Source organism: Paroedura picta, chromosome 11, assembly GCF_049243985.1.
Source record: "Paroedura picta isolate Pp20150507F chromosome 11, Ppicta_v3.0, whole genome shotgun sequence".
Classification (NCBI taxonomy): domain Eukaryota; kingdom Metazoa; phylum Chordata; class Lepidosauria; order Squamata; family Gekkonidae; genus Paroedura; species Paroedura picta.
The window spans coordinates 46750256-46763496 of NC_135379.1; the positions used below are offsets into that span (position 1 = coordinate 46750256).

Sequence of the window (13241 nt, forward strand, 5' to 3'; positions counted from 1 at the left end):
AAGTTGTTGGAGGGAAAGTGATTGGGTGGGTGGGTAAAGGCGTAAGCACACTCCTATCACACTCCTATCAACTTTATTGAATATCGCAAACTCAACGACCTATTTAACTTCGAAAAAAACCAAAATGATGGTTTTCGCACAGAAGTGGTCTCCCTCAAATTGGTGTATCGGTGGTCATCAAACTGAGCAGGTCAGATATTTAGAATTTCTAAATATTTGTTTCAAATATTTAGAAATTACCTTCCAACATAATGTGCACTGGACCAAACATAGAAATAGGATTATTTCCTAGGCTAACTATTCCATTACCAATCTAAACCGTTTTTTCTTCCTTAAAGGCAAGCGGTTTGTCCCAGCTACCTGTCATGTTTTTTATTCAAAAATTCTTCCCCAAATTTCATATGGTATCCCTCGATGGATCTCAGATTTTAACAAAAACTTGGAAAGTTTACAGTCTGCCTTTTCCCGGCAGATTTTGGGAACTCCAAGCTGCGTTCCTAATTCTTCCTTACGTCTCGAAATTGGCCATAGTCTTCTCGAAACTATGGCCTGGATTTCCACCTTCAAATGTTGGCTAAAACTGGATTATAGGGTTCGATCAGATAGTCTATTGGCCTGTTTATTGAGAGATTCTTAAATTTAAATGGTTATCTACCTGTCTACATTCAAACAAATTGGAATTGATTACACTTGCATCTTATCTCTGAATGAATTTTCCATTATGTGCCAAATTAAACAAAGGATTCTTGATCAAGAATTTCAAAAAATCCATCCAACTGTTCCGGCAGCTTGTTCTCCCCATGCTCTTGGTCTCCAAGTGAAGCATGGGATAATGCCGGCTTATTTCTATAACTTGGCAAATCCCCTTTATCACAGAGCATTTTCGCTTGCTCGGCTCAACGCCTTTCCATCCAAAGTATTACAAGGGAGATTTCCCAAGATTCCTTTCGAAAATAGACTATGCCCTTGCGAATTAAATACTCCTGACACTATTCAACATAGCTTACTGGATTGTCCCTTGTTTATTGTCCAGCGAAGGCATGTTATACCTTTTATACCCAAATGGAGAAATCATTCAAAATATCTGATCTGCCAATTTTTATGGAGTGATAAGAATGCTGATGCCACTTTTATTATGGCTGAATTTCTGTCTTTAGTTTTTAATTCAAACTGACTGATGTATTTTGACTATCTCTGCTTATATCTTGCTCCTAACCTGCTTTATGCCAATAAAGGTATTGTGTTTGTGTGTGTGTTTTAACTTTTAGACAAACCTTGCCCATTCTATTCATGACACAAATTAGGATGGTGGTTCAACACCGAAGTCTTACATCATGCAGTCACTCAGGAGGGTTGTTTCAGGAAAACAAAATGCAGATTTATTCATAGCAAAGAGTATGGGACAAAGAAAGTAGAGAATAGCCCATAAGAGTCTTTCATAGCTGCTGTTCAGAAGAACCAGTGATCTAGAACTACTACTCCAAATTCTGGTACATTGGAGTGTACCTATAACACATAGCATGGACATCTGAATATAAGGCAGTTTGTGAATGAATCCAAATGCTTGTTCCTGATAACGGGTCAGATCTGTGACGGACAGCTCAAACAGGCAATAAACTTTACCTCATTTCCAGATCTTCATTTTCTTGGGGTACAAATTTGTACAAGGCAACGTAGGCGTTCATCTGCATTATGTCTTTGCAAAGAGATCCCTGCAGAATACAGAACAGCTTGTAATGTAGCATGTTTGTAAATGCACTGTTTCCAGTACGGGACAACTGAAGACAAGGCCAGGCTTGAAGTTACGCAGTTGGGGATAGGCCCCGGTGAAGGACATTTTTGTTTCTGTTTTAGATTCTCTGCTAGGAGATTACTTCTCTATACCTAAGTTGTTTTTCAAAATATGAAGTAGGTATTCATGGCATTAGTCATTCATACTGTTGTTATACATTTATTATTTATTTTTTAACAATTACTTATTGTACCTTTATTCTTTCTAAGAATTGAAGTCCCTTGATAAAGCCAAAGAGCGAAACACATTGGGATTTATATAAAAGAATAAAGAAGAATGGAAGTTTCAAGACTCCATAAAAGTCATTTTTGTATATTTGATTTGCCATATTGGTACCCCAGTGCCTCTGTACTAGCCCTGAACACAGGAATGGGCTGGGCATGGCTAATCCAAGAGGTCTTCACTCATCATGTGCATGCCCCCCCCCCATTGTCAAGGCCCTGAAAACCTTTTAGTTGGTCCAAATAGGAAAACTGAGAGAGACAGAAATTGCAAGAGAAAGAACCCCAAAAGATATTCTCATACTTCCTTCTCAAGTAACACTTTGGACACCCTTTGGAATATCATTCCCCTGAGGAAGGCAGAGCAGTGCTCAAATCCCCCTTCTGCAATGATGCCTGCTGCTAGCCTTGGCCCAGGGGCTGTCTCTGAGCCCCACCAACCACAGAGGGTAACTGTGGGGATAAAATGAGGATGGAAGACCCACATGAAATACCCTGAGTGCCTTAGTGGGATGGCAGGATGCAAAAGCACAAGAGAGGTAGGCGTAAAGTCAAGCTTCTTTAACACAATATGAATTAGTTTCTGTCTTATTTTAAAAACTCACCTGTACAAAGGAGTTTATGTTCTTCGGCTCATCTCCGAAATCTGCTGTACCATTTACTGAGTATGTAAATACTGCAATCAGAGAGACAAGAAACAAGCTGGTCAGATGCATGGTGCATTTGCTATTCAAATTGCATCATTTTAACTTCTCACTCTTACTTACGGTGGTTAAATTCCATGTTAGGAAATTCATGGAGATTTGGGGGTAAGACTTGGAGATGGAAGGTTTGGAGAGGGGAAGGACCTTGGCAGAGTACAATGCCATTGAGTCGAGCCTCCAACATAGTCATTTCCTCCAGAGAAATTGATCTCTGTGGTCTGGAAACAAGTTGTAATTCCAGGAGATCTCAAGGCCCCACCTGGAGGCTGGCAACCTTATTTTCACTCACATGCTGACGAATCATAGAGTTGGAAGGAACCTCCTGGGTCATCTAGTCCAACCCCATGCACTATGCCACCCCCCTGAATCCTCACAGAATCAGCCTCTCCATCAGATGGCTATCCAGACTCTGTTTAAAAATTTCTAAAGATGGAGAAACCACCACCTCCCGAGGAAGCCTGTTCCACTGAGAAACCACTTTAACTGTCAGGAACTTCTTCCAGATGTTTAGACGGAATTTCTTTTGAATTAATTTCATCCCATTAGATCTGGTCCATCCCTCTGGGCAAGAGAGAACAACTCTGCTCCATCTTCCATATCACACCCTTTGAAATACTTGAAGATGGTTATCAGATCCCCTCTCAGTCATCTCCTCGCCAGGCTAAACAGACCAAGCTCCCACAATATTTCTTCATATATCTTGGTCTCCAGACCCCTCACCAACTTTGTTGACCTCCTCTGGACACGATCCAGTTTGTCTACATCCCTCTTCTACTGTGGTGCCCAAAACTGAACACAGTACTCCAAGTGAGGCCAAACCAGAGCAGAGCAAAGTGGTACTATCACCTCCCATGATCTGGACACAATATTCCATTTGATGCATCCCAAAATCCCATTTGCCTTTTTAGCCACCAAGTCACATTGTTGACTCATGTTCAATATATGGTCTACTAAGTCTCCTAGATCCTTTTCACACATATTACTGCCAAGACAAGTCTCTCCCATCCTATATTGAGATAAAGTTGGTCTGACATGTCTTGTTCTTGCAAAACCTATGTTGAGACTTAGAAATCACAGCTCTCTATTCCAGCTGCTCAAGGACTGACTGTTTGATGATTTGTTCCACACATTTGCCAGCTACAGATGTCAGCAGAAGAAAGAACCTACCGTAGGCTATAATTAACAGTTGAACAACTTAACAATGAATCAAAAGAAAAATACAGTTTATCTTATCTCTTCTTTATAATGGTAAACAAACAACCAAAATGGCCACCAGATTTGTTCTGTTTTCAATGTGGCATTTTCATCAGTGGCAGTTTCCAACTGGTATATGCTGAGGATCTAGTGTTGTTAGTTTGGTCGACCTCAACCAAATGCCCAGCAGGAGTGCTCCGTTTTACAGTTACATATTGGTAGTACCATGTTTGAAAACATCCTATGCAAAAGCCAGTCAATTAAACACACCAGCTTTACGGCATCCTGTCTGGCTCATTATGCTAGCCAGGCAATTAAATGGAGAGCCTTCAACCTTCTGTTTTCCATTCTTTCAATCTTTTGCTGAAGTTTTCAGCTTTTTACCTGAGAATGCTATAAAAATCCTGTTCACAATAACAAACCATCTTTTAACTCCTTAAGTCCATGGCTGGGATTTTTCATAACACTTTGCCTATAAATGTCATGCACCCACCATGCCGTCTGGTTGCTCCCCAGATAACACTGAGGTTCTCCAGTGTCTCCAGAACTCAGTAAACAGCTCAGTTGGTGCTGGATCTATTAAGGTTTTATAGGCTTGACCCTTGGTTGGGTCAACTGATCTTTACAAGTTTAGAGTCTGTAGGTTCAATTTATGTACATCTGGAGTACAACAAATTAATGCAGAGGTAGCCAAACTGTGGTTCCCCAGATGTCCATGGACTACAATTCCCATGAGCCACTGCCAACAAAGGAGCAGAATCTAGATCCTTCTCCATGTGCCAGTTGACAGCACAAGGCTGAGATGCATGACATAAGCAGTTGCCTTGTACTGGATCAGACACTTGTCCCTCAAATCTATTTGTTTTCATGTGTTTACATCCCAGAGGCCCATGGGAACTTGGGAAAATGCCATGATTTGCACTGACTCATTAACTCTGCAATGAGGAAAGTTCTGTTGTAGCTGCTTTATCATTTATACACTGAGTTTCTGAAAGGACAGGTGCAAAGAGAGCCGGTGTTGATCAAAAGGACAGTGGATATGCTCTCCCTGATATCTGTTTGGAGGTTTGACAAACGCACTCGCCACTCTGTCTGCAAGCTTCTTGTACAATGCCAAGTTATGCAGATTCCATTCTCAGCAGTTCTTTTTAATGCAAAACAGGTAAAGTGATAAACAGAAGCCTGGCGACATTTTAACTTGATGAGAATGATTTGCTGTCTGCGAGAATAAAACTCTTCCTAGGGGAGGTCTGTGTTCCTGAGGCAGGATTTTTTGGGGCTGTCAGTTTATGGTGACCCCATGGGGTTTTCAACGCAAGAGACTTTCAGAGCTGGTTTACCAACGCCTGCCTTTATGTAACTACTCTGGCGTTCCTTGGAGGTCTCCTGTCCAAACCCCAAGCAAGACAAACCTGTCTCAGCTTCCAAGATCTGACAAAATTGGGTTTGCCTGGTCTATCCAGGTCAGGGCAATTAAGACAATGGGAACTATTTAATGAGAAAAACCCTTTGAGATGATAGCAGAGGTTAGACTATGGTTCATGGACTATGGTTGATTGATTGATTGATTAGTTCAGTGGTAGAGCAGAAGGTCCCAGGTCCAAACCTCAGTGTATCTCCAGCTAAAAAGATCAGCCCACACTCAGAGCAAAAGGCCTTAGCCCTGCACCCTGGGAATCTACTCTGTCAGAGGAGACAATACTGATCTTGGCAGAGAGTTTCCTGTATTCAGCAGGGAGTGGAAAACCAGCCCTATAAACCTTGGAGGGAGAGTTGTGACAACTCCAAAATTTGGCTAGCACTTCCAGCAGACTACAAAATCTCAGAATGGCAGAAGATTGATAGAAAATCATGTCTTAAAAAAGATAGAAATGATCAGCATGGGTTTTGCAAGTCAGACCAATCTTATCTCTTTTTTCAAGAAAGTGACTACCTTGGGGGACCAGGGGAATGGCGTGGACATAGTTTATCTGGATTTTAGTAAAGCTTTTGATAAGGTTCCACATGATATTCTTGTTGACAAGCTGGTTAAATGCAGTATGGATCCTAATTCTGTCAGGTGGATCGGTAACTAGTTAACAGATCGTACCCAGAGTGCACTTGTAAATGGTTCAGCATCCTCTTGGAGACGAGTGACAAGTGGAGTGTCCCAGGGATATGTCCTGGGGCCTGTGTTGATTTGGATGAGGGATTAGAGGGGATGCTTATTACATTTGCAGATGATACTAAACTGGGAGGGGTAGCAAACACAACAGAAGACAAATCAGAATACAGGATAATCTTGACAAGCTCGAGAACTTGTCTAAACTGAATAAAATGAAATTCAATAGGGACAAATGTAAAGTTCTGCATTTAAGTAGGAAAAACCATCTACACCAATATAGGATGGGGGAGACTTGCCTTGGCAGTAGTATGTGCAAAAAAGATCTAGGAGTCTTAGTAGACCATACATTGAACATGTGTCAGCAGTGTGACTTGGTGGCTAAAAAGGCAAATGGGATTTTGGGCTGTTTCAAATGCAGTATCTTGTCCAGATCATGGGAGGTGATGGTACCAATTTGCTCTGCTGTGGTTTGGCCTCACTTGGAGTACTGGGTTCAGTTTTGGGCACCACAGTTGAAGAGGGATGTAGACAGATTGGAACATGTCCAGAGGAGGGCAACAAAGATGGCGAGGGGTTTGGAGACCGAGACATATAAAGAAAGGTAGGGGGAGTCTGGAGAGGAGACAACTGAGAAGGGATCTGATAACCATCTTCAAGTATTTAAAAGACTGCCATATAGAGGATGGAGCAGAGTTATTCTCTCTTGCCCCAGAGGGATGGACCAGAACCAATGAGATCAAATGAATTCAAAAGAAATTCCTTCAGGAAGAAGTTCCTGACAGTTAGAGCGGTTTCTCAGAGAAACAGACTTCCTCAGGAGGTAGTGGGTTCTCCATCTTTAGAAATTTGTAAACAGAGGCTAAATAGCCATCTGACAGAGAGGCTGATTCTGTGAAGGCTTAAGGGGGTGGTAGGTTGCAGTGGATGAGCAAGAGGGTTGTGAGTGTCCTGCATAGTGAAGGGGGTTGGACTAGATGACCCAGGAGGTCCCTTCCAACTCTATGATTCTATGATTCTATGATCTGGGGCCTGCAGTTCAAAGATCAGAGATCAGGGGAAAGGTTCCCCTCACACTTACCACTGTTACTGCGTTTCCTGTTTACATCACAAATGCTTCCTGGGCTATCGCCTTCCTCGGGAACCTCTGCCAAGTCTGACGTCTACAAGAAAGGAAGAGTGAAAAGAAGCAAGGAGGTGAAATCCACATATCCGAGATGTATGCGCCTGACGACAGCTTTTATATGCAAATGTGTGTATTATTGTTACGTTTCCAAATAGTAAGGCACTGGTTTGGAATGTTCCTGAACTCTCACGAGTCCTGCAACCCAATATTCTCTGTCATCTTAAGTGCATACATATTTTTCTCCAAAACAAGATCATGGTCTCAAGCGATACAATCTTATGAGCAATCCATTACATGACAGCCTGACATGCCAAGGAGTAAATCCCACAGCACGTTGGCATTCTGTGCCTACACCCACCACCCATCTGAACAGAATTTCAAGGCAAGCCGACAATAGGCTCATGTTTTGTAGGCTTGAGTAAGCGTTATTTAACGTAATATGTTACTGATTTGGCAAGTGATAATTACATTTGTGGAAATTTGGGGAGAATGAAAGACACCAAAAAAGGAAGGATCAATCACAGCCTGCACTAAGCTAGTTCCCTATGCAGGAACTATAAAACGATCATATAAACAGTCCATAAAAACCCTTCTCGGGGAGGAATATGCAGGCTTCCACAGAAGGAATTCTGGGGCACACAGAGTCCAAGATGAATGTTTTCCCTTTGCCCTGCAAGGACTTAAAATCTACAGACCAGGAATGAGGGCTACCAGGTCCTCCCTGGCCACTGGTGTGGGATGAGGTTGCCAATACCAGGTTGGGTGTTTTTGTGGGTAGAACCTGGGAAGGTCAGGGACCTCAGTGGGGTACAATTCTAGAGCGTCTACCCTCCAAAGCATCCATTTTGTCCAGGGGACCTGATATCTGTAGTCTGGAAATGAGCTGTAAATTTGGGAGATCCCCAGGTCCTGCCTGGAGCCTGGCATCCCTAGGCCAGCTCTCCACCACTGCTATATCCTCAATCTCAGAACTACAGGTATGATGATATATCAGGCTTAGACTGTGACAGCATGATAGAATGTTGGTTACAATGCACAACCCCACGTGCATTGCGTACAGGGGATCCTTTTTGCAGGAGCAATCATTTCTGCTGTTTCCAAACGGCTGGTTTCCCCATAATTATCAAAAATAGTTCTGGCCCTGTTTTGCTTTGTGGCATTTCAGTGTTCTAAATCAAACCTATAAAATAGGATTCCCCATCTGCTCCACTTCTGTTTCTCCCTCATATGGAAGACTGCCTTTTCTGTTTTGCTTCCCGTACCAGCCAGGTTCTATTTCAGAATGGAGTTAGCTTCATAACCTTTGAATCTGAATTGTGTGCCTATGACGTTGCTCCTCTGACTCAGTGGCTTGAAGGCCTCATACTCTCTTATGGGATTTTGTCTACTCTTATGTCTGGAATGCTCTCCCGAAAAACAGCAGGGTGACGTTCATCTTTTCAGTGCTCCTCAAATTCCACCTTTCTCACTTAAGCTTTTGCATAATATTTCAGTCCCTAGTCCAAATGAAATAAAGCCAAAATTTCAGTGTTGACAGGTGAACAGTAAGCTGTATTACATTACAGAATCTCTATGATTCTATGAAAAGAGGCTGTGAGCCACTTGCAGGAGTGGAGGGTTATAAATTTAATAATAAATAAAATAATAAATAAAAATATACTTACAGAATTCCTCTTTGGAGAATCAGAGCTACTCCCAGAACTGCCTTTCTTGGTTTTCTGGGCCAAGGAAGTTCCAAAGCGAAGCGTTTCATAGACAGGGTCGACCTTATTGCCACAAGCTACAAAAACATCAAGGCAAAGACTCAGCAGGTGATCTTCTGCCCTACTAAGCAACATAACATCGTTTCAGGATTCAAACTAGCTCTGTTGCTTCGTGAACGGAGGACTCTGGTCTGAGAGTGCATAAGGGACATCTGGAAAAGCACTGGGTAAAGTCATGATTTTGAGAGGGCCAAGCTGGTGGGGGACAGAAAGGTGCTTAATCCTTCCCATCGCCTCCCCCACCCCGTTTTGCTTTTCTCCAGCTGGGGGTTTTAGATGTGTCTTCAGGGGGCGGGGGGGGGGCAATGACTGATGTGGCTGAGATTGAGATTAACTTCTCCATGGCTTGCATCCCGTGGTCTCCTCTCTCTCTCTCTCTCCTCCTCCTCCTCCTCCTCCCACTCATGATGGGACTCAAAGGGTTTCCTCTGGCTGCATAATCTCACTCCACATTTGAACCATTTCTGCAGTCATTTGAAATTCTTCATTTTTGAGGTCCTGCTTAAACTTGCGTGGCCTGTCCTCTCCTGCAGTGGAGTTCACTTCTTTAAAGGGATCAGTCCAAATTCTGCTGAAAGCAAGCATCACTACCAAGTGGATCTGTTGGATGGAGAACACCCAAAACAGTAATTTAAAAAATCCCATCTACACTTACCAATCGGCATGACTTCTTTGATGCAGCCAAACTGCTCATGGATGAGTAGTGGAGAGCTGTAGTAACGGCGGAAGCCCTTCGGCTAGAGGGGGAGGGCGAGAACATGAACATGTGATAAGCATGTCACCAACCGGGTTGACTAAGCTGGGAAAAAACCCTGATGCAATGGGGTTGATTTTACCATCTTCCAGGGAGGCCTCCTCCAGCTTTGGGGGCTCGTGCTCTGAGAGAGGAGCCACAATTTGGGGAAGGTCTTAGATTCACAGCTGAGCCAAAAGGAAAGATGGTGTCTAAATGTTTTAATAGATATTGCTCAGTGGAGTGGTAGGATAGGGTATGATCCAATGTAGTGATACTATCTTCTAGATCAGGGGTGGTCAAATTGCGGCCCTCCAGATGTTCATGGACTACAATTCCCATAAGCCCCTGTCAGCAAATACTGGCAGGGGATCATGGGAATTGTAGTCCATGGACATCTAGAGGGCTGCAGTTTGCCCACCTCTGTTCTAGATCCTCAGGCTCAGGTCCTAGGCTATAGTTCCATTTGCACATGGCATGTACCTGTGGTAGCATAATTTTTTTGTGTTAGCATAATTTGTATTCTGCTTGTGGAAATGGGAGCGTAAGTGTCAAATGTGGGCTTGGAAAACTAATCCTCTGCAATGAACTACTACAATGTCTTTTGGTGTACTGATTATGCTGGTAATTTAATTTATAACTAGGGTTGCCAGCTCTGGGTTGGGAACTACCTGGAGACTTTGGGGGCCAGGAGTGGGTGGGATTTGGGGTGGGAAAGACCCCAGTGGAGTATAAAGCAATGGTGTCTACTCTCTAAAGCAGCCATTTTCTCCAGGGGGACTAATCTCTCTTCAACCTCAAATGTCGGAATTTCACAGCACAGCTTTGACAACTTTGCTCATAACATGTTTTATCAACAAAAATCCTTGGACAAGATCTGGAAAAATACATTGGGAGTTTGTCTGTTAAACTATTCTTTATTACTGTGTTGGTTTCATCCTTGGTTCTTAAAAAAATATTCCTAATGCAACAAACAATAATAAATGTCAAAATGATTAAAAGAAAAAACACTTTCATGGAATACAAATATTTTCCCAGGACACCTAAAACTCTAAAGAAAATGAAAACGCGACTTGCCAACCTCCAGGTGGGACCTGGAGATCTCACAGAATTACAGCTAATCTCCAGACTACAGAGATCAGCTCCCCTTGAGGAAATGGCCACTTTGGACAGTAGACCGTATAACATCACATCCCCACTGAGCTCCTCCCATTATCCACCCTCCTCAGGAACTTCTTATACCTCTCCCAGAATTTCTCAAGCCAGAAGTGGCAACCCTGTATCCTAAAGCAAAAAGTCTTCAACCTTGGTCTCGGTGGCAAAAGAAGAGGAAGAGATTTCAGACTTGTTTACCTCACAAAGAACTCATGAGTTGATTGTGAATGTCATCAGTCAAAATAAACACAGCTGTTAGGAAGGGACCTACTGGGGCATATCTAGGTTTACAGGTCCCTTCTGGCTACCAGCTGGGAATGTTTTTTTTTTTTTGCCAAAACCAGGTTAGGAAACTCCTGGAAATTTGGGGATGGAGTTTGGGGAGGACAGGGACCTTGGTGGGATATGATGCCATAGAGTCCACCCTCTCCCAAGAAACTGATCATGGTAGTCTGGAGATGAGCTGTAATTCTGGGGGATCCCCAGGTCCCACCTGGAGGCTGGCATCCCTAGACCTATCCCTCGCTCAAGTTGGTTTGTGATTGCATTTGGCTCAGTTCACAACATGTGATCGGCTTACCAGTTTGCCCATGCAGCGTTGCTGTCCAATACTCTCTGCGCATTTGTGGTGAATGCTCAGCTTACAGGCCTTGCAGCGCAGTCCATGTTTGGCATTCGTCCCTGTTTGAGGAACAATTTAATAACAGGAAATCAATAGTTTCCATGCGTTCACCAAGTGACCGGCTGAACAGCTCAAGCGGGTGTCAGTCTGCCAGTGCTGTCCATGCTCGCTAACCCTCTTGGGGCTGTGTGGCACACAAGATCATGGAGAAATCTTCACCTTTTTTGAAAGTGCGATATTGAAATACATCTTGCTTCAGAACAGTAGTAGGCATTGAAAATATCAATAAAAATATTGTATTTCAAATACCTAGAATGTTATTATGGCTGTAGGCTGACCATGCTTTTGTTAGACTCTCAAGGAAACCAAGGTGAGTACATTGGCAGTGTTACTGTTTATGGAAGTAGGGAAAAAAACACATTGTTGGATCCCACCTCTAATTTATCTGATCTCCAAGGATGGGGATGGATAGATATTTCAAAAAAAGAATGTTAGAAAATGTGAAATGCAATCAATTAAAATGTCTTGGCCTTGACCTGTGGGAGCACCAGGCATCGAGGCATTGTGGCATAACTAGGAATGTGGAGAGCCCAATTATGTGCCAGACTCCTAGGCAGCACTCAAGAATACACATTTCCATCATGAGGTGGATGGGAAAGGTCACATTCAACTGGGCCATGCGGCCACCTGTATGAAAAGATCATCCCAAAGTTTAATAATAATAATAATAATAATAATAATAATAATAATAATAATAATAATAATAATAATAATAATAATAATAGTTGGACCCTGTTCCCATTGATCTGCACCAGTAGTTTCATATGTAGACTGGATTGCTTACACACAGCAGAATCCAGAGCTAAATCATGCATCTGCATCTTTGGATCTATCTATATACAATAAGGCACCTAGATGTAGCACAACAGGCTCTGACTGGTTCTTGAGCACATGGCAGGACCAGCCAATCCAAAGACTATGCAATTAGACCATCATGTTACATACAGCCATACAAGGTTTTAAGCTCTTTAAGGAAACATGTAGATTCGTATTATTACTAATCTACAAGGATGGGGATGGATAGCTACTTCAAAAAAAGAATGTTAGAAAATGTGAACTGCAATCCATTAACATGTCTTGGCCTTGACCTGTGGGAGCACCAGGCATCGAGGCATTGTGGCATGACTAGGAAGCTGTCCATGAGGTGGTAGAGCTGGGTGTCATCCACATATTGGTGGCAACCCAGCCCATAGCCCCAGTCCAGCTTGGCTAGAGGACACATATAGATGTGGAAGAGAGTATCACCCCCTGTAGCACTCCACAAGGGAGCCCGCAGTGGTCCAACAACTCATTCACCACAGCAACCCTCTGTGTTCTGTTCTGGAGAAAGGAGACCAGCCATTGCAACGCAGTCCCCCTAATTCCAGTGAGGCAGCGGACCGATTACTCGTGGTTGACCACATCAAATGTGGCCGACAGGTCTAAAAGCACAAGAATGGCGAAATCACCTTGTTCCAGCTGGCACCGGATATCATCCATCAAGGCAACCAGCGCAGTCTCCACCCCGTGGCCAGGATGGAAGCCAGACTGGTATGGATCAAGCGCCAAAATTTCCTCCAAGAATGCTAGGAACGGGTCCACTGTAGTCTGCTCCACCACCTTACTCAGAAACGCAGGATGCGAGACTGGGCGATAGTTGGCAGGGTCCTGGAGGTCCTGTGATGGCTTTTTCAGTAGAGTGCACACCATTACCTCCTTAAGCCCTTTGGGAAACTCTCCCAAAGTTAAGGAGAGGTTGACAATGTTCTTCAAGGAGTCACTTATCCACTG

At 43.2% G+C, this 13241-nt stretch overlaps 1 protein-coding gene across 1 annotated transcript in view; it reads right to left on the reverse strand.

The window, feature by feature from the left end:
- The window catches only part of STAC (SH3 and cysteine rich domain), a 66838-nt gene that overhangs the window by 12117 nt on the left and 41480 nt on the right, over window positions 1–13241 (reverse strand). The window contains exons 3-8 of the mRNA XM_077303212.1: window positions 11370–11470; window positions 9557–9638; window positions 8803–8918; window positions 7094–7175; window positions 2619–2689; window positions 1624–1712 (exon numbers count right to left, since the gene is read on the reverse strand). Coding sequence (XP_077159327.1) covers window positions 1624–1712; window positions 2619–2689; window positions 7094–7175; window positions 8803–8918; window positions 9557–9638; window positions 11370–11470 — 541 coding nt within the window. The remainder of the gene's footprint in view (window positions 1–1623; window positions 1713–2618; window positions 2690–7093; window positions 7176–8802; window positions 8919–9556; window positions 9639–11369; window positions 11471–13241) is intronic.